Here is a 21,582-nt window from a genome sequence, read left to right as displayed (position 1 = left end):
TTTAAAAGATGTGGTAATTGACTGCGCCAGTTTTTAGCCAATCAAAAAATATTATAGAATTACCAATTAAGAGTTCTGTTAGGAGCTCTCCTATGCCTAACGACACTTACCTGAAAAGCAGGCGTGGTTAGGGGCAGAGAATAGGTGTGGTTGACTTAGGTGTTCAAGTTAGGTGCCACTAGGCGAGATTCTATAAAGGGCACCTAGCGGCTTATTAAGAACTGTGCCAAGCGGTGCCTAGAATGTAGTTAATGCTAGTAATTTATTCAAGGCTCCCCAAAGCTGAGTGCATTGGCTTGCTAGAGAATGACACGGTGACAGAATTCATCACAATTCTTGTCCCCCCGGAAAACCACAGGAAACCATCCCGTGTCATTCTTTAGCGTCTCTTTCAACCTCAGTCCTTCTACACCAACATTCTTCAATGCAAGGCTTGAGGGTCAGTGGTTGGGAACCATCCTGTGTCCTTCTTTAGTGTCTATCTCAACCTCAGTCCTTCTACACCTGCATTCTTCAATACAAGGCTTGAGGGTCAGTGGCTGGAAACCATCCTGTGTCTATCTCAACCTCAGTCCTTCTACACCAGCATTCTTCAATGCAAGGCTTGAGGGTCAGTGGTTGGGAACCATCCTGTGTCCTTCTTTAGTGTCTATCTCAACCTCAGTCCTTCTACACCACCATTCTTCAATGCAAGGCTTGAGAGTCAGTGGCTGGAATCCATCCCGTGTCTATCTCAACCTCAGTCCTTCTACACCAGCATTATTCAATGCAAGGCTTGAGGGTCAGTGGGTGTGCCCATTCATACTCTGATTCTTCCCTTTCCTTAAAGAATGACATGGGGTTGGTTTCCTGCGGTTATCCATGGGGACAGAAACGGTGATGAATTTTGTCACTGTGTTAGTCTCCACTGGCTATGTCGCATGACATAGCCAGTCACTGCCAATATTCATTGCCCTGCCAGCTAAGTTCAGCCTAAATGGATGGTCTATCTTTGGTTGTTAGGATATATCCAGCTATGTCTGGAAATTCAATGCCGGTCAATGGCTACACTGCTGAAATTGAATTTCCAGTATTACTGTGGACAACAGGAGATCACTCCCATAGTCTGAACACTGAAGGGATGAGTCTGGAAATTGTTTTGTGCAAAAATTTTAGAGATTAGCAACAAAAATAATTCAATAGACCAGACTATTAAATATGAATTAATGAGTGAACTCCATTTACCTGAGCATACGGCGCTGGCATCTCTAGCGTGGCTGCAGACGCTCGTGATCCAGCCATTGTTAAAGCACTGAAATAGAGAGGGTTCACTTCCTGTACACTGCACGCTGTCCAGAAGGACACTTCCTGTACCCTGCCCATAGTAGGCATTTCCTGGAGCCGAAAGAGCCATCCCACAGCCCAGCTGTCTGCACACGACCTGAGCATCGGTGAGATCCCATCCGACATCACATACGGTGCCCCAGACTCCGTTGTAGTAAACCTCAACACGACCCCTGCATTGACCCTCTCCGTTGGCGAGTCGCAGAACTTGAGGCTGGTCTGTGAATAAAGAATACTGTATGAACAAGACTTTATTAGGCTGATTCTTTTAAGGACTTTTGGGAATATCTGTAAAACTGTCCTATCTTAATGCAGCTTAAACTATGTCCATTATTGCACTGTGCATATAATAAAAGGAAGCTTTCATATGAGCGTGTGTTTTGGTGAAAAGCAAAAATAACTCCGACAGAATGCATTTTCAAAATTGAAAAAAGTAACCCTGGACAAGTCAGGACTCGTCTATGAGTGGACAGCATGTTTCAAAGCAAAAGCACACATCATTCTGCTAGGAAAATTAAGTAAGAGTCAGTCAATCAAAAGTATCTTCATATTTTGACCCGCCTCAGTTTAAGCACCGTTTCCAGTATTAAATTTAGAGAATGTGTTTATTCAAATTTGACTCTTACAGAGTTCTCAGTGGTTTACATATCTTTTACAGGCACTTCAAGCATTTTCCCTCTCTGTCCCGGTGGGCTCACAATGTACCTGGGGCAGTGGAGGATTAAGTGACTTGCCTGGATGGGGTTTTGAACTCACAACCTCAGGGTGCTGAGGCTGTGTGATCTAACTAGTGTACCACACTCTCCTGTCCATCTGCATAAGGGTAATGGCAAACCTAAGTGCTGTTCTGTAATTAAGCACCAAAACCATCACCATAGAATGGTCAACGCTAGTTTAGAAGTCTATGTTAGGAATTTAAACTGGTTTTTATTTGGCACTGTATGCTTACCTGTGTGAAGTGATAATGCCCATTGTAATCCACCTTGAACTCTGCTTGGCAGGATATAAGATGACATATAACATAACTTCCGGATATAGCGGAATTAGAAAAGGTTCAAAAGGCAACCACAAGAAATAAGGGGTTGGAACTCCTCTCATATGAAGAAAGGCCAAAGAGACAGGGTTATGACTGGAGTAGAGTAGAACGGTTAAATTTCATTCGATTGTTTACTCTTTCCAAAAATAAATAAATGAGGGGACACTCCATGGTAATATCTTGCTGGATGAGCTTTTTGTAAAGGTTGGAGCTTAATCGTGGTTACCTAAGGGTTTCCTCACTAAAATCTCATAATTTCCCTGGTCTTGGTTGATATTCAAACCTGTTGGGCCCAGTTTTATATAGCAAAGTTTCAGTTTCTTGATGATATCATGGATCACTGGGAACTTGTTCATAGCTGGTCAGGCATTTATCAGGTTTGTGGTCTAGGGGTGCTGGAGGTAGCTTGAGAGTGGCAATCAGGTTAATGTTTATGTTTATAAAAAGCACTTGATTATGGGTCATAGCGGTTTACAATGAAAATGTAAAATGAATAGAAAAGATGGGGAGAAAGCACACAGAGAGAAAACAACATATTTAAAACAGCTGTTGGAGCTCTGCAGATCCTAGTGAAGTCATTAGATGTTATGCCATACCCAAAGGACGTTTTTTAAAAGGATGGCTCGCTTCGAATATAGGGTGGGAGGTTATTCCACAAGAAAGGAGATAGAAAGTAGAAAGCAGAGGATCTGGAAGATTGCAAATGTGCAGGTTTGGATTACGGGAGAATGAATCGATAGGAATCTAATGACGTGTGGGATTGTATGGAATAGTTCAAGAAGCCAAATCCAAAGGAGATTTATGAGTGAGGCACAAGACCTTAAACCAGCATCTGTATCTTACTGGAAACCAGTGGAGACAAGAAAATAATGATGTTATAATGGTTATAACATTTGGCCTTACAAAGAAATCTGGCAGCTGCGTGAATAATGGTGTGTAAAGAGACAATGTCCAAAAAATCTCCGTTGCTCTGTAGGCAACATAGCCAATAGAATCCTGTTTTTACAACGAGATATATGAAAGTGTTTGAAAAGTTTGGGGGAAAACGTAAGTTAGACAACATAGTTTCCATCGAGGGGCATAATCAAAAACATGTCTAAGTCCCCTTTTGGCCTAAGCCCTAAACACTGAAAGTAGAAGCAAGGAAAATGTCCATTCTTAAAAAAAAACCATCCAAAAGGAGGCCTGCCTCTAAGTTCAGCTGTTTATACGCCTAGACCACCACTATGTCTACACTAACAACATATAATCAACCAAAAAAGGCCTAAGTTCCAAACGCCCAACACAAAAGCTTTTAGGCGGAGGGGCTAATCCTTCACCTAAAAGCTGAATTCTGTAACTGATGTCTGTCAAAAAACCCACTGGTTACAGAATCCACCCCCCCCCCAGCAATGATTGCGGCAGGAGAGATAGCCAACCTCTCCTTCCGCGATCCACTCCACCCCTGATCGGATCGGGCAGGAGGGAGCCCAGGCTCTCCTGCCCGGCAACTCCCCACCCCTCCCGACATGATCTGGGCAGGAGGGAGCCCAAGCCCTCCTGCCCTGGCGAAACCCCCTACCCCCACCCCCTCTAAGATACAGGCAGGAGGATTCTGAGGCCCTCCTGCCCTCATCACCCCCCCTGAACCCCACGAAGCCCCCCTCACCCGGTGACCCCCACCCTTCACCCCGGCGAAACCCCCTACCACCATCCCCTCTAAGATACAGGCAGGAGGATTCCCAAGCCTTCCTGCCCTCATCACCCCCTCCATGATTGACCCCCATGATTGCCCCCCCTGAACCCCATGGAGCCCCCCCACCCTGCGACTCCCACCTCCCACCCCGACAGCCCCCCAGTACCTTAAGAAAGTTGGCCGGACGGACGGGTCCCAAGCCTGTCCATCCGGCAGGCCGCCATCCTCAGAATGGTGGGCCTTAGGGCCTGATTGGCCCAGGTGCCTCAAGCCCCACCCACAGGTGGGGCCTGAGGCACCTGGGTGAACTGGAATAGACCCAGTTGCCTTAGGCCCCTCCTGTGGCTATCTCTCCTGCTGCAATCCCAAGTGCCGTAGTTGACGGCACTTCAGTATTATTATCGCGCCAGGGGAGATGAGCCATCCCTCCTGCTGTGAAGGTTACGGTGGAGGGTGGGCAGGTTGCCGGGGCCGCTGAGATCATTGCGGCAGCCGCAATCAGCTCAGTGGCCCCTTTTTCGGCACTTATACCTGTTTTGACTTGGTCTAAGTCAAAATGTATAAGTGCCGACTAGGCAACCTGTCAAATATTTTGGTTATACCTGCTGTATGACTAGGCCTAGGTCGGCCCCCCTCCCGCCCACCTCCTTCCCTTTTCCCTCCTCTAAAAACACCTCTTTTCGCTCTATGCGTTTAGAGGCAGGTTATTGAGGCCAGCAGCTTGCCTGATTTTAAGGCCAAATGGGATAGACACGTGGGATCTATTCACAGAGAAAGGTAGGGGAGGATCATTGAGGTGGGCAGACTAGATGGGCCGTGGCCCTTATCTGCCGTCTATTTCTATGTTTCTATGATCAGGCTTTTTGATCATCCAAGTACCCATTTAGGCCACTTTGTAGACATTTTTTTATTTTTATTATGAGCCCCTAAGTGTATAGCCCTCGATGGAGACTACGTTGTGCTTTTTTAACCAAACTTTTAAAACCAACCTCTTTTATGAGATTCAGAGGACAATTTGGAGACAATTATAACTCCTAGATAACATAAAGAAGTAAAGGAGTGATCTGAACATCCAACAAAGTGATAGGAGCAGAAGGTGCAGAAAGAGAACCGGAATGTTTTACCAGGTTGAGGTCCATTTTCAGACCCTATAAACATGATGCTATGGAATCAAGTCAAACCTGGAATGGAGATAAATCGAATGAGTAAGATGTCATCTGCCTAGAAAAATTATTTTCTATTGGAATCTTGGATAAGTAAGGCTAATGGGCTGAGAAAAATGTTGAATAAGGTTGGCAAAGGGATAAACCTTTACGGGCCACTCTGATTCAACAGAGAGATATGTAGTAGATGTGGAAGAAGGAGTTTTGACCAAGAAATTTCTATCAAACAAATAAGAAGAGAACCAATTGAGTATATCAGCTTCAATACCAATAGATCTTAAATGGTCTAAGAGGAGGGAATGATCTACCAAGTTGATTTTTTGGGGAACTGTTAGACAGGTGTTTGACCTCATGCAGTTTTGTCTTCCCTATGGTTGGTTGAGATTATAGTTTCCATTTCTTCTGCATACCACTGGGATCACGTACGTCTTCCTTTGTAAGTTTAATGCAATGGAGGTCAAGACATCTTGGTTTCTGTCATATATTAAGAACATAAGAACAGCCGTTCAGGGTCAGACCAGGCCTCACTATGAAGCTGCAAATAGTTAAGACTGTTAAGTCATGTTTCAAACAACTTCATATGGTTTATCAATCGCTTGAAATTGTTGATTTTGCTTTCTGATTTTCGGACTGTTTTGCAGGGATGGTTCTGTCTAGGTTAGATTATTGTAATGCTCTCTATCTTAGAATTTCAAAAACAAGAGGGAGAGCATTATAAATGGTACAAAATGACACATCTAAGTTAGTAATGGGAGTTGGCAGGATGGCACATGTTACACCAATTCTGAAGCAATTACATTGGTTTCCAGTTGTATTTACCATCAAACACCAGGGTACCTTCGACATGTTGTGGCACTTTATAAGCCTATTAGATCTTTACGATTTGAAAATCAAAAACTATTAATTCCAATAGCGCAGGGAAATTATGCAGACACTAGAGCGATGAATTTTTCTATTGCTGGTTAGAGGATGTAAATTTTAAAAACACCATCAACATCTCCTCTCTTATCATGCAGCATTATTGGGCAAAGACCTGGAAAAACTATGGTGAATTTAGGAAACACCTGAAAACATACCTGTTCCTGAAGTACCTAGATGGCTGATCTGCTCAATCTCTCCCATAACAACTGATCTCTTAAACTGTTAGCCACTAATCTCCAACTATGTAATTTCCACATCAATTTGTAGCAGCTTTCCAATCATTGTAAACCGCATAGAACTTCACGGTACTGCGGTATATAAACTGTTATTATTATTATTATTAAAATGTGGAATGCTCTAGTGGACCAATTGCGACTGTGTGAAAACCAGTTTCAGTTTAAGAAACAGTTAAAAACTCAGCTGTTTGTTACTGCATTATTGTGATTTGTTAGTCGGCATTTCAAGAAAAGAATCTGTTTAACCATGTTTTCTCCAGGAACCTTTTGTTAAACGCAGATATGTTAACTGCTCTTACCACATCCCCCGGCAATGAGTTCCCCTCTATTCATTTTGAAAGTATTACCATTTAATTTCATTGAGTGTCCCCTAGTCTTTGTACTTTTTGAAAGAGAAAAAAAAATCGATTCACTTTTACCCATTCTCCACCACTCAGGATTTTGTGGACCTCTATCATATCCTCTGTCATCCGTCTCTTTTCCAAGTTGAAGAGCTCCAACCTCATAGAAACATGACGGCAGATAAAGGCCAAATGGCCCATCCACAGTAACCATTATCTCTTTCTCTTTCTGAGAGATCCTTGTGCCTATCCCAGGCCCTTTTGAATTCAGACACAGTCTCTGTTTCCACCACCTCTTCTGGAAGACTGTTCTACGCATTTACCACCCTTTCCGTAAAAAAGTATTTCCTCAGATTACTCCGGAGCCTATCACCTCTTTAGCCTTTCCTCCTATGAGAGGAGTTTCATCCTCTTAATCATTTTGATTGCCCTTCTTTGAACCTTCTCTTATTCTGCTATATCTTTTTTAAGATATGGAGACTAGAATTGTACATAGAATTCAAGGTGAAATCGTCCCATGAAGCAAAACAGAGGCATTATGATATTTTTTTCTTTTTTTCTATATTTTTTCAAATAATTCCTAGCATCCTATTTGCTTTTTTGGCTGACACTGCACACTAGGCAGATTTCAGGGCACTGTCTACAATGACACCTTTCTTGGGTGATGACTCCTAGCATCTTGTAACTATGATTTCGTGCAGTGGTTCCCAACCCTGTCCTGGAGGACCACCAGGCCAATCGGGTTTTCAGGCTAGCCCTAATGAATATGCATGGAGCAGATTTATATGTTTGTCACTTCCATTATATGCAAATCTCTCTCATGCATATTCATTAGGGCTAGCCTGAAAACCTGATTGGCCTGGTGGTCCTCCAGGACAGGGTTTGGATCCACTGATTTAGATTATTCTTCACAATGTGCATCACTATGTATTTGCCCACAATAAATTTCATTTGACATTTGGATACCCAGTTTTTCAATTTCCTAAAGTCTTTTTGCAATTTTCACAGTCTGCATACATTTTAGAAACTTTGAACAGTTTAGTGTCAATTGCAAATTTAATCACCTTACTCGTTGTTCCAATTTCCAGATCATATATAAATATGTTAAATAGTACAGATTCCTATGACACTTCACTGTTCAGCCTCCTCTACTGAGAAATGACCATTTAACCTCTGCTTTCTATCCATCCACAACAAAACATTGCCTCCTATCCCATGATTTTATAATTTCCTCAGGAGTCTTTCATGAGGAACTATCAAAAGATTTCTGAAAGTCTAGATATACTACATCAGTGGCTCACCTTTATCCACATGTTTATTGTTGCCTTCAAAGAAATGAAGCAGATTGGTGAGAGAAGACTTCCCTTGGCTGAACTCATGCTGACTATCCCCATTAAACCACGTGTATCTCACGTGTTCGGTAATTTTATTCTTTATAATAGATTCCACTATTTTGCTCGGCACTGAAGTCAAGCTTTCCAGACTGCCATTTCCTGGGATCCTTTTTTAAATTGTCTTTATATTGGCCACCCTTCAATCTTCAAGTACTATGGATGATTTTAACGACAGGTTATAGATCACTAACAGAAGGTCAGCAATTACAGGGCTTCCTGTTATCCTGGAGATCCTGCAAGAGGAGAAGGTGGGGTATCTCATGGCCTGAGCAGACTCCTTGACTAGACCGTTGATGTACACAGCCAGATATAGTCTTGTTTCTGCTGCAAAATTCAGGTGGCAAAGGTAATTACCTACATTGCTTATAAATCTGGGCCTACCAGCTGTTAGTAAATAAGGGCTCATGTGTGTTACTGGCAAGTCTGGTACTTGGGCTAGATTCACTAAGAGCACTGATCCGATCCGATCCGATCCGTCAGGGATCCAATCTGATCCATGAGGGATCTGATCCGATCCATGTCTGGAGGGTTGTTACTTGAATCATCCTCATGCAAATGAGGGTAATTGGAATCACGCCCCCAACCGATCGCCGGGATCGCTTTGTAGTGATCCTGACACACGCACAGACCATCTGTAGATAGTCTGTGCATGCGTCGAAGAGCAGCAATTTTTTTTTTAACTTTTAACAAGCCCAGCAAGCCCGTGGTTAAAACCATGGGCTCGCAGTGCGCGGAAGGGCAAGAGAGTCGGGGCAGCAGGAGAGATTAGGAGCAAGAGCAGGGCGGCCAGAGCAGCAGATCAGGGCAGAGAGCAGGGTTTTTATACAAGCGACTGGCCTTTAGCAGTTGCTTGTTTTGGCGTGGCCAGCCCAGTCGGTGTGCCTGCTTTTTGTTAGTGAATCGCAGCCCTTTCTACTTTGCACGCCGTTTCCCCTCATTTGCATGCATGGATCGGAATCGGATCAGAGGTGATTGGCCATGAGGTTAGTGAATCGGGTCGGTGGAAAATCAGGTCGCACGATCGGTTTGCTTAGTGAATCTAGCCGTAAACATCTTGAGCCTTGAAGGGAAATCCCTCCTTGCCCTATAAAGAGTACACCTGGAGGTGATCGTGAATGGTGAATGGTGTTTCTGAACAAAGGCTTACAGAAAATGGCATAAGAATTCCACTTTGTATATTACCTAGTGGTCTAGTTGGAAAGGATCCAGCAGAAGCTGAAATAAAACAACATTCAGAGTTAATTTATTTTAAAAAATTATTTTCTGTACTGCTTACTATTCTAGGTGGATCACAAGTAAATTTTATACATAAAATACACAAAAGCCAGGCTATTGTAAATCAGTGTGAGCCCCCCCCCCAAAAAAAAAACACAAAACCTCTGTTGTGGATTGGAGAGCGTGAGATATTTCAGGAAATCACTGAGTTGTGTGTGTGGACAGTGAAGAGCTGTGGATGGAGTTGGAGGTCCCTTTCCTGGGTGGGAGGGGATGTGTATAAAAGGGAAGGGGAGAGCAGATTCCTGGATTCTGGTTGTCCTATTTCTCCTGCCAGAGACCCTTTGCTGAGGGAGACTCCTGAAGGAAGAGAGTCTAAAGTTTGCAGAAGAGTAGACAAACAGGAGGGAACTAGAAGGGTTCAACGGAAGAGGAGCGAAAGACTTTACTTGCCAAGGGGGTATTCAGGAGAGGGCAGAGACTGCATGTGAAGAGAAAGGAAGATGGAGTATTGGAGAAATCGTTTGGCGTGACTTCAAATTTGACTTTCTTAGAAACCAGTTATTATACACTCAGATCGGACTGTAAATCGTTTTCTGAGCAAGTTCAAATAAAGAGTTCCAGTTAATCAATTAAGCTTCTCTTCCTACTTCCTGGGGACGAGACTGAAGGCTGATTAATCACCGGGATTGTGATCCTCTGGGATAGCAAGTTCTAGCCAGCCCTGGCCTGTGCCCAGCTCAGCAGATGATGAGGATTGTGTCCCACTAAAGAAATATCTTTTTGTGGGCCCTGCTTGCAGTTGTCCCGATCCTGGACAGAGCTGGCCAGAGCCTGTGAACCATGTGTGTGCGGCTACATCAGTCACAAATAAACATACATGAAATACGAAAACAGGAAAAATCATTCAAAATATGGTTAGAGTTCAGGTTCCAAGTACAAATTGCCCCAAATCCAGATCTCATCATTACTCTAAATGCTCGCTCAAATAGTGAAAGGTAGTTGAGTTAGAATAAGGATCACAGAAATAGTAACTAAATAGTAGTTATTTATGGTCCTATTTTAAAACACTCTCAGGAACTGAATATGTTGTCAACTGGGAGACATTTTCCTCAAGGAGCCGCAAGAGCAGGAACAAATAGGTTCTTTTTTTTTTTTTTTATATTTATCATTTTATTACATCCCATTTTACAAAGATGTTAAAGGAAATACAAGATTATAATCTTACTTAGTTAAAAAACTAAGATACAAAATATACAATGAAAACAATCATCAAATACAGTCCACAATTAGAGGAGAAGAGACAAAATTAAATAAAGCCCCTCGGGAAAGGGGAACATATACCCAAGAAAATCACAAATTAGAAAATAGAGCAGTATAAGATGTTATCCTATCCATTAGTTAATACCGCATTAATAACCTGTTTCATTCGGACTGTTTAGAGATTCCTTTACCCTCCAGGAAAAAACCTAATTGGGCAGGTTCAAAGAAAATATATTTACTCCCTTGATAGGAGACGAAACATTTACAGGGAAATCTTAACTGGAACACTGCCCCCAATGCAATCACTTTTGGTCGATAAATCAAAAATTCTTTCCTCCTAGATTGTGTCCATTTAGAGACATCCGGAAATATATATATCCTTTCACCTAAATAGGTGACCTGTTTCAAATTAAAATACAATTTCAACAACATTTCTTTATCTTGTAGAAATACCAACGAGACTAATAATGTTGCCCGCCCCTGAGTTTCAATATCAGATGATTGCAAAATGGCTGAAACATCCAATTGTGTTTTTTCAATTTCCACTACTTTTTCCTTTTGCATTTGTTTTAAATAATACATTTTTTGTGTCGGGGGAAGACTTGCTTCTGGAATATTTAATACAGTCAACATGAAATTCTTAAACAATTCTTGAGGCGGCATAAACTTAGCAACCGGAAAATTAAGAATTCTCAAATTCAAATTTTTTTGTTGGTTTTCTAAGTTTTCAATCTTCCTCAAGATCATCATTTTATCTGTCATTTGTTTAGTAAGTAAATTCTTAGTCTCAGTTGTTACTTTCTCTAAATTTTTAAGATCCACTTGATGTTGTTGAATAGAAGTCTCTAAAGAACTTATCCTAGTGGTAGAATTCAAGGTAATAGAAACAAAGTTAGTGCATACCAGATGTAGATTCTCTATTGCAGTCCAGATGGAGTCCAGTGTTACTGCCTGAGGTCTCACCAATGGCTTGAGGGAGGAGATAGCAGCCAGATTTTCTATAGCTTCTGCCCCAAGAGAAAGACTCTGGGCTCCTACGACCTCACTACCATTCGCTGCCAGAGGCTCCTCACTCCCTGAATGCTGCACCTCCGACGCCGGGGTCAGCGTGGTTGTAACTACTTCCGGGTTCATCGCGGCAAACGAACATGCCTCTCTCCTTACACCGGGGGAGCCCTCCTGCATGTTCTGCTCCACCGACGTTTCCCCGGGTTTGGGAGGGGTATGCGGTCCTCGCGGGCTCAGCGAGAGAGACATCTCGCTGTCCAGGCTGTGAGCTTCCCGGCTCGCAGCAACAGCAGAATCGCCCAAAGTGGAAGGTTGGACTGTAAAAGCAGTGATTACAGTCTGTCTCGGCGTCGAGGATCCGGAGGTAGGTGGAGGGACACCCCTCTGTTTCCCCCTTCTCTTCGGCATGGAAACAATTTTCTCAAAAAAGATTTTAACGAAAAAGTAGACCTTGAGATGGGAGTGCTCCTCTCAGCGTCCTGCTCCAAACGCCATCTTGTCCCTCCGAACAAATAGGTTCTATGTCTGCTCCATCAAGCCGGGGGCGGTAGGGGTGCTACCCAGACTAGGAGAGAGGGAGGTTGGGGGCTTTTCCTAGGGGCAAGGGAGGTTGGTTCTGTGTGGCAGCAGGGAAAAGGGAAGGAGGGAGGTTTTTCAGGGGAATTCCAGGGCTCCTCCGAGCTCTTTAATAGTTAGGTGGTACTGCCAATATTCAGTATTGGGGCCCATGAAGTGTAAATTTTGAGCTGTTATTGCAGAGACCATAACCCTCGACTCCTTTCCACTGTCTCCCCCTGCACTGACCCTGACCTACCTACTTTTTCTTGCCCCAGGCGGCCCCAGGTGATTTAAGTGGGTAGGAGTCTCTCTGGCCACTTAAATGGCTTTGAATATTGGCCAGATTATTTCTAAAATACTGCAGATAGCTTTAAAACAATCTAATTACTGTTGCCTCTGAATATCCACCTGAGCAATTCTGGAAAATGTGTTTTGCAATGACTGTGGATTGTTGATAGTGATTTATATAATGCAATAGAAATCTTGAAAGTCCGTTTACCTGCACATACAACACTGGCATCCTGACAATGGCTGCAGACGCTCGTGGCCCAGCCACCGTTAAAGCACTGCCACAGCGAGGGTTCACTTCCTGTACACTGCACGCTGTCCAGAAGGACACTTCCTGTACCCTGCCCATAGTAGGCATTTCCTGGAGCCGAAAGAGCCATCCCACAGCCCAGCTGTCTGCACACGACCTGAGCATCAGTGAGATCCCATCCGACATCACAAACTGTGCCCCAGACTCCGTTGTAGTAAACCTCAACACGACCCCTGCATTGACCCTCTCCGTTGGCGAGTCGCAGAGCTTGAGGCTGGTCTGAAAACCAAGAGATGAATATTCAGCAGTGAAGGACTGTACTAATTCCTCACGGTGCATGCTTATCTGTTAAACATTTGGATTCCTCTAATCTCTCCATGTGTTCCCATGATTAATCACACCCCTTATGGCAAATCAGAAATCAGACAGAATATGAATGAGGAAACCTCAAAGACCTGATGGTAGAATTTTACAGCTCCCAGCTACAACAGAGGTAGTGAACTATGACACACAAATCGGGTTCCAAATCTGAATCTGAACCAGCCTAGATTTGGCCGTGAATAGATTCACCCACCTAGACCAACTTTACATCGGCATTAGATCTGAACTTAGAACACAAAAAGGAAGAGTAGCCATCACCGATCTGAGATGGAGAATAATACGGACAATGGATTAAAGTTACCCAATGGTGTAGCTGGAGCAGATCCCGGAGCTGTTAAAATGAAAAAAATAGCATTCATCAAATCAAAGACAAGATAGACAAGATAGTTAAAACAGATAGTTTGAACTCATAATTTCTCTGGAATCCTCGATATCCTCGATTCTGCACAAGGACCTGACTTGCATAGGTAGAACACATTACCTAAGCCACAAATTCATCATAAGCACAATCCATGAACAGAAACCAGTATCTGATGTCTATGTTTATTGGAATCTCTAGACCTTTTCCTTTGGTGGTCAGAGTCCCCTTGAGAAAACTCTCCCTCTCCTTCTGCTGGCATATCATTTGCCTAGCCAGAGAGCTAAGCAGAAAGCTTGCTCTCTCCATGTAGTGGGCAAGTGCCAGCAAGAACACCTGAAGTAGGGTTGTCAGATCGTACATTCGTAAAATACGGACCCCCCTAGACACGCCCCCCAGGCCTGCCATCTCCGCCCCATTACACCCCAGTCCTGCCCTAGTCCCACCCCCGCTGCTTGCTCTGGTCGGGCAGGAGGGCATCTGCACATGCGCGAATGCCCTCTCGCCCAACACAATTTTGGGGGAAGCTTTTTAAAACCCAAAGTGCCGGGTTTTGAAAAGGGGTCCGGACCCCCGAACATGTTCTCAAAAGGATGACATGTCTAGTAACTTTAACCTGAAGGAACAGGAAGAGAGCAGGAATAAAAAGGGCAGTGTAAGGAAAAGAGAGCGAGAACCCTGGGGAGGTTAAGGACAGAAGAAGCTGGAAGAAAGTTCTAACTCGTTTCCCCTTTATTACAGGACTGAGAGTGAGGTAAGCCTCTAGCGCAGGGGTGTCAAAGTCCCTCCTCAAGGACCGCAATCCAGTCAGGTTTCCCCCAATGAATATGCATGAGATCTATTAGCATACAATGAAAGCAGTGCATGCAAATAGATCTCATGCATATTCATTGGGGAAATCCTGAAAACCCGACTGGATTGCAGCCCTTGAGGAAGGACTTTGACACCCCTGCTCAAGCGGGAAGGTGTGAAGTGATGTTTTCTTTGCTTATTAAATTCTTGTCCGCTTAGGGTTATCATATTACTCCAGAAAAAGGAGGATGGATTGAGACTTCCAGGTTTTACTTCCATTAAATGCAAGGAGCCATATGGTAACACTATGACCACTATCCTGGGTTTTGAACCACCTGAACTGCTATTTCTTTTGGCAAAACTCCTGACTGCTGCCCTGGCTCTTAAAGGTTTAAACTGTGGTTTTTGTTTGTTTATGGACCCCTGGCTTCTCTTCTATCAATCTGCCTGAAATGAAAGGATCAAGTCTTTTCCAGGGCTTGTAAGTGATCCTTCAGAGCTGATTCTGGAATCTGTTCTGACTTTAGATTAGTGACTAATCTAAATCAATATAAACACATATTATAAAAGACAGGATGATTTAATTCCATTTACCTGAGCATATGGCACTGGCATCTCTAGTGTGGCTGCAAACACTCGTGGCCCAGCCACCGTTAAAGCACTGCCACAGCGAGGGTTCACTTCCTGTACACTGCACGCTGTCCAGAAGGACACTTCCTGTACCCTGCCCATAGTAGGCATTTCCTGGAGCCGAAAGAGCCATCCCACAGCCCAGTTGTCTGCACACGACCTGAGCATCAGTGAGATCCCATCCGACATCACAAACTGTGCCCCAGACTCCGTTGTAGTAAACCTCAACACGACCCCTGCATTGACCCTCTCCGTTGGCGAGTCGCAGAGCTTGAGGCTGGTCTGAAAACCAAGAGATGAATATTCAGCAGTGAAGGACTGTACTAATTCCTCACGGTGCATGCTTATCTGTTAAACATTTGGATTCCTCTAATCTCTCCATGTGTTCCCATGATTAATCACACCCCTTATGGCAAATCAGAAATCAGACAGAATATGAATGAGGAAACCTCAAAGACCTGACGGTAGAATTTTACAGCTCCCAGCTACAACAGAGGTAGTGAATTATGACACACAAATCGGGTTCCAAATCTGAATCTGAACCAGCCTAGATTTGGCCATGAATAGATTCACCCACCTAGACCAACTTTACATCGGCATTAGATCTGAACTTAGAACACAAAAAGGAAGAGTAGCCATCACCGATCTGAGATGGAGAATAATACGGACAATGGATTAAAGTTACCCAATGGTGTAGCTGGAGCAGATCCCGGAGCTGTTAAAATGAAAAAAATAGCATTCATCAAATCAAACATATAGACAAGATAGTTTGAACTCATAATTTCTCTGGAATCCTCGATATCCTCGATTCTGCACAAAGACCTGACTTGCATAGGTAGAACACATTACCTAAGCCACAAATTCATCATAAGCACAATCCATGAACAGAAACCAGTATCTGATGTCTATGTTTATTAAGGTACTTATTAACCCTCATTGCAAGACCATGAAAGTGTATTTTACATTCAGGTAGTCTAACTATTTTTCCCTATCTGTCCCGGTGGCCTCACAATCTACTTACAGTACCTAGAGCAATTGAGGGTTAGGTGACTTGTCCTAGGGTTACCGGGAGCAGCATGGAGATCGAATCAGCAACCTCAGGGTGCTGAGGCCGCCGTTCTAAGCATTAGGCTCTCTCAATTGGATGCAATAGATCTGATATACCACTATATACATCAGTGCTAAGCAGTTTACAATACTGAGAATTCCATTATACAAATAATGTAAAATACGAACAATTTCTAGTGTACTAAATCAATCACAATTCAACATAAGATCAACCAAAAGAGCCATTTTAGCAATAAAAATGTCCATTAAATACTACTAGGAGCAAAGAGTTTTTCAGTTACACATCTCATAATACAGACTGATCAAGATACTGATGAAATAACTCTGTGTTAACTGACGTCCGAAAATCAAGATTGGAAGACAAATCTTGGAACTTGTCTAAGCAAATTCCAAGATACTGGATGTACTTCTTTAAGACTAGGTAACTGAGAAGAAAGCAGGATTCTCGAAGTTGCATACTTAAATGATTTTTTAGATAAAAACTCGGCTTGACCGACATGCAAATCTTTGAAGACAAGAAGTAAAAATTTAAAATCAGTGTGTTTGAGATTGGAAGCCAGTGAAGACGATACAAAACAGGTCCATTTTTTTGTAATAAGATCAGCAGTAGAAATTTGTATATGTTGCAAATGCTGTAAGTTTGTTTTACTGCAACCTGCACAAGAGAATTGCAGTAGTCCAATCTTGTTAAATTTTCATCTGTTAAAACAGGTTTCATTTGTTTCAACATAAGCAAATAAGAAAAGCAACATTTTACCACATGAGATTTGAGATTTGAAATTCCCAAAGTGGTAATATAGCTTGAAAGTGACATCAGTTGAGATATTCTCTGATTATATTTATTTATTCAATTTTCTATACTGTTCTCCCAGGGGAGCTCAAAATGGTTTACATGAATTTATTCAGGTACTCAAGCATTTTTCCCTCTCTGTCCCAGTGCTGGATAAAGTGACTTTCCCAGGGAGCAGCGTGGGTTTGAACCTACAACCTCAGGATACAGCTTTAACTATTGTGCCATACTCTCCCCCTATAGGTGTTATTGAGGCTGTGGTAATGTACCTTTCTTGCTAATTCTGTCCTGTGAAGAAATGGTAGTAATAACGTCTCTTACTGACCATTTGGGTTTTTTAAAAATTTATGATAATTTTCAAAAGAAAATAATACACTTAAGTATCAAATTGTTGACGAATTAGACATACGTAATAATTCAACAAGAAAGACAATTTATAAAAATTCATAATTCTATATCCGTCTTAGACCACTATTTCTCCAAAAGGAGGAGTGATGCCATAGGAAAGAAGGAGTTTATCTGCAAGAAAAAAAAATTATATGACCATCAAAGGCAGCAATATCATCTAACTCTGTCTACTTAACCCCCCTCCAAAAAAAAAAGAACTCTAGTCCTTCATGATCTTCTTTAAAACAATAAAGGCTTTCAATTGTTCTGCTTTACCAAACACTTACAAGGATAATTTCATCTAAGTGATGCTCTAAGATTCAATGTCTTTTGTTTATAGGAGAGAAATACCCTCCTTAGTTCTTGTGTTATTTTAGTCATGTCAGGATAGATCCACCCTCTGTCCATAGAAAAGAGTCTTCAAATTGTGAAACTAAAGCCTCATCACATTATTCAAATCCAGCTAAAAAATGAAAGAAACAATAAAAATGGATCTTTGTACGATCTCTGATCGCAATACATGAAAAAGGACATAGTACTACTCAAAGGGTCCAGAGAAGAGTAACAAAAATGGTTAATGGACTGGGGGAGTTGCCGTACAAGAGGCTAGAGAAACTGGGCTTCTACTCCCTTGAAAAGAGGAGACTGAGAGGGGACATGATCGAAACATTCAAGATATTGAAGGGAATTGACGTAGTAGAGAAAGAGAGATTATTCACCCTCTCCAAGGTGAAGAGAACGAGAGGGCACTCACTAAAGTTGGAAGGGAAAAGATTCCGCACAAACGTAAGGAAGTTCTTCTTCACCCAGAGAGTGTGGAAAACTGGAACGCTCTTCCAGAGGCTGTTATAGGGGAAAGCACCCTTCAGGGATTGAAGAAAAGGTTGGATAAATTCCTACTGGAACAGAACATACGCAAGTAAGGCTAGATTCAAATAGAGCACTGGTCTTTGATCTAAGAGCCGCCGCGTGAGCGGACTGCTGGGCACGATGGACCACTGGTCTGACCCAGCAGCAGCAAATCGTATGTTCTTAAGTTCTTATTCAGAATCCTTTAAAAATGCAGAAAGATTATTCAGATCCGACTTCTGTTGCTCTTTGGGTTATATCAAACCATATCTCCTTGAACATTCTTCTTAGGCACGTTCAAATAAAATACATTATTCAAAGGGGGAATCATTTCAGAAGAAAAATGCAAATCTTCAACAAGGTATTTTTAAAAACATATCCATAGGCAATATTCCTCGATCCATGGGAAAATTCAAAAACCTGAGATTTTAATCTTCGATTATAATTCTCCATTTGCTCTATTTTTTTTTTTTTTCGCAGTTGTACTTGATCTGCATTCTGAATTCTTGGAGATTTTGAACACCAGAATGTACTTGTTGGATCTTTCTGGAAGATTCTTGCCTTACCTCTTCCACAGTTTTAGTCAAATTATCTACTTTAGTAAATAAGGAAGTTACCTCATTAGAAGCCTTCTTAACTACCAAGGTGAGTTCTAAGATAGCCTTCCAAATAGAATCTAGAGCAACCACCATTGGTGGGGGGTGGGGGTAGGGGCATGAAACAACCACTCCTGCTGCCTCATTGCTCACCAACTCTCAGTGTCCACAAGTCAGTACTTCGCCCCCACCTAGGAGTTGTGCCGATTGCTTGGTAGTCAACTGCTGTTCCTGCGAGAGAACCACACTGAATGCTGGACATGGCAGAGGAGACAGCACTGGGGGAAGTAAGCTAACATCTAGCACCAAAGATCCAACTGCTCCTTCAGGCTGAACCAACGCAGAGCAAACTCTAGCGGTTTGATCACAAGTTGCTGCCAACCAGGTGGTGTACTTCTCGATCATTTGCTGCATCAACGGGTTTGTTCAGGCCAGTGAGGAAGTCACCCGAACAACTCTCTTTCTTTTTGTATGGGGCATATTTCAGTGAAAACTTCAGCAAGAAACAATGGTGCACACAAAGAGAGGTAAAGACCTCACCAGGTACATGCCGCTATCTTGGCCATTCCCCCAAATAAACTTTCATAATTGACATATTTAGATCTTCAGATGCATAATATCCTGAGAATCTTCTAAGAGAGCTGAAATGTCTAGACTGTTCATAGACTGTAGCACATCATAATCCTTGTTGCGAACTCATCTAGAAGTAGAGGTCTTGGATTCTCTGCAGGGAGAGCTGTTTCAAGAGCTGGTGATGGAACCCACACAAAATGGGACCTTACCGGACCTGATGTTCACAATGGTGAGAGTATATCAGATATTACAGTTGGTGATCATTTGTTGGGTTACCTGATTTTACTTGTGTAAAATCTGGACCCATAGACCCACTCCCAGGTCCACCCAATTCCATCCCGTTACACCCACGCCATGCCCAGTCCCACCCCCTCAGTCTGTTCTTGTCAGTCTGGAGGGCATCCGTGCATGCGCAGATGCAACCTCCTGATGCGATCTCAAAACCCGGACAAAGTGCTGGGTTTTGAAAAGCTGCCCAGACGCCCAGCCATAAATTCTCGATAAATCCGGACGTCTGGTAACCCTAATTATTTGGCATCTAGCAATCACCGGATGGTGTGACTCAAAATTAAAACATGTGTTGACAAGGTTTATTTGAAATTGAAGGTTTTAGACTTTAAAAACCCTAATTTTAACAAGATAGGCAAATAGCTAAAAGAACAGTTTGGGGAAGCAGAAAAGCAGTGGGCAAAATTGAAAGGAGCCAGAAATCTTTTTATTAGGAAAGTAAACAAAAATAAGAGAAAAAGACCACTTTGGTTTTCAAAAGAAATCGCTTAAAAGAAGCCATCACAGAAAGAAGATGAAAAGCCAAGAGCAGCTGGTAAAGTAAGCAGAGAAGAAAGTCCAAAAGGGGCATCGTGAAGCTGAGAGGTGAAGGGGAATGATACGTAGAAGCTGATAAGGACATTTTTATGCTCTGTGTCCGTGTTCCATCCTTTCCTGCGTTTTATGAATCCTTTTCCTACCTACAGGCTTTGGAATTGTAGTGATGGAGTAGAGATGTGTAATGGGAGAAACAATCCCTGTTCTTCTCCTTGTCTAAGAACATAAGAATAGACTTATTGGGTCTGACCAATGGTCCATCTAGCACAGTATTCCATCTTCATGGAGGCCAATCCAAGTCACAACTACCTGGCAAATAGTAGCAGCATTCCGTACCACAGAGCCAGGGTAAGCAGTGGTTCCCCCATGTCTGTCTCAACATCAGACTATGGACTTTTCCTCCAGGAACATGTCCAAACCTTTTTTAAACCAGATACATTAATCATTCTTGCCATCATCCTCTACAACTATTCTCTGAGTAAAAACATATTTCCTCCAAGTCTTTGTAATTCTTGATGAGGCATAAAATCGATCTACTTGTACCCATTCTACACCACTCAGGATTTTGTAGACATCAATCATATCTCCTCTCAGCCATCTCTTTTCCAAAATGAAGAGCTGATTCTGGAATCTGTGCTGACTTTAGATTAGTGATTGATATAAATCAATATAAATCCATATTAAAAGAGACAGGTTGATTTTCTTGGGAAAGAAGAAATCTCCGGAGGATCATCAGGAACCTGCAATAGATGTTTTAGACTTGACTAACCTATTAGAGAAGTCAGAATCAGGACAGATAACGACTGCCATACTTTTTCTTCAGTTAGCTTTATGTTGAATCGATTTTTATTATCAAATAACACAGAACAGACCAATATGTCAGAACCACAGGAACAGAAGAAACATCAGAAACAAAATAGTAGATCCAACAATCCCACCCACACCACCCCCCCTCCCCAAACCCCCTAGTCTGAAGCGAGAAAAATTATAGTGCAGTAGGCTTGGACTCAGATAGCCCACTGCCCAATACAAGGAGTAACACCAACATTGAAGGAAAGAAGAAAGAGAGGAAAGAAAGAGAAAGAGAAGTATACCTGGCGCCTCTCAAAGATGGAAAACAAGCCCAGGTCTCAGAAAAAGTCACAAGGAATTTAGAATGTCACTTCTAGCCCGTGGAGATAATGAAAAAAGGTAAGAATCCCAGATCCGAAGAAAGAGTCGCTTCCGTCGTAAGCTGTAAGACGCATCTTTACACTCCAGCAGCAGCAGAGCATGCAAACGATTCCTCCAGTCCCAAAAGGATGGAGAAGATTCCCCAATCCAAACTGATAGAATAACCTTCTTCCCTAAGACCCCTACCCGTCTCATAAACTGCCGCTGACCCGAAGCAGACAAGCGGAAGGCCTCATACTTATCCAGCAAGAGACCAGCGGCAGAGAAAGGTAATGCATGGCCTAAGACGCTCTCCACATAAGTTACAACCTGCCGCCAAAAACGTTTGATTTTCACACAAGACCAAAAGGCATGGATAAACGAATGGGGTTGTTGGAGACACTTAGGGCATAAAGGAGAGTCCGCGTAACCCGAATAATATAACTGACTTTTCGTAAAATAGCCCCGATGAAGAACCCTAAACTGACACTCCCGTAGTTCTGCATTAAC

At 42.6% G+C, this 21,582-nt stretch overlaps 1 protein-coding gene across 1 annotated transcript in view; it reads right to left on the bottom strand.

Moving 5' to 3' along the window:
- Window positions 1–21,582, bottom strand: part of DMBT1 (deleted in malignant brain tumors 1) — a 572,499-nt gene that overhangs the window by 77,754 nt on the left and 473,163 nt on the right. The window contains exons 43-47 of the mRNA XM_033942984.1: window positions 15,518–15,547; window positions 14,797–15,114; window positions 13,354–13,383; window positions 12,633–12,950; window positions 1,225–1,542 (exon numbers count right to left, since the gene is read on the bottom strand). Coding sequence (XP_033798875.1) covers window positions 1,225–1,542; window positions 12,633–12,950; window positions 13,354–13,383; window positions 14,797–15,114; window positions 15,518–15,547 — 1,014 coding nt within the window. The remainder of the gene's footprint in view (window positions 1–1,224; window positions 1,543–12,632; window positions 12,951–13,353; window positions 13,384–14,796; window positions 15,115–15,517; window positions 15,548–21,582) is intronic.

The sequence above is a fragment of the Geotrypetes seraphini genome, chromosome 4, assembly GCF_902459505.1.
Source record: "Geotrypetes seraphini chromosome 4, aGeoSer1.1, whole genome shotgun sequence".
In the NCBI taxonomy this organism is placed as follows: Eukaryota; Metazoa; Chordata; class Amphibia; order Gymnophiona; family Dermophiidae; genus Geotrypetes; species Geotrypetes seraphini.
Note: the sequence above shows the minus strand (reverse complement) of the source record. Positions and strands in the feature narration are given on the sequence as shown.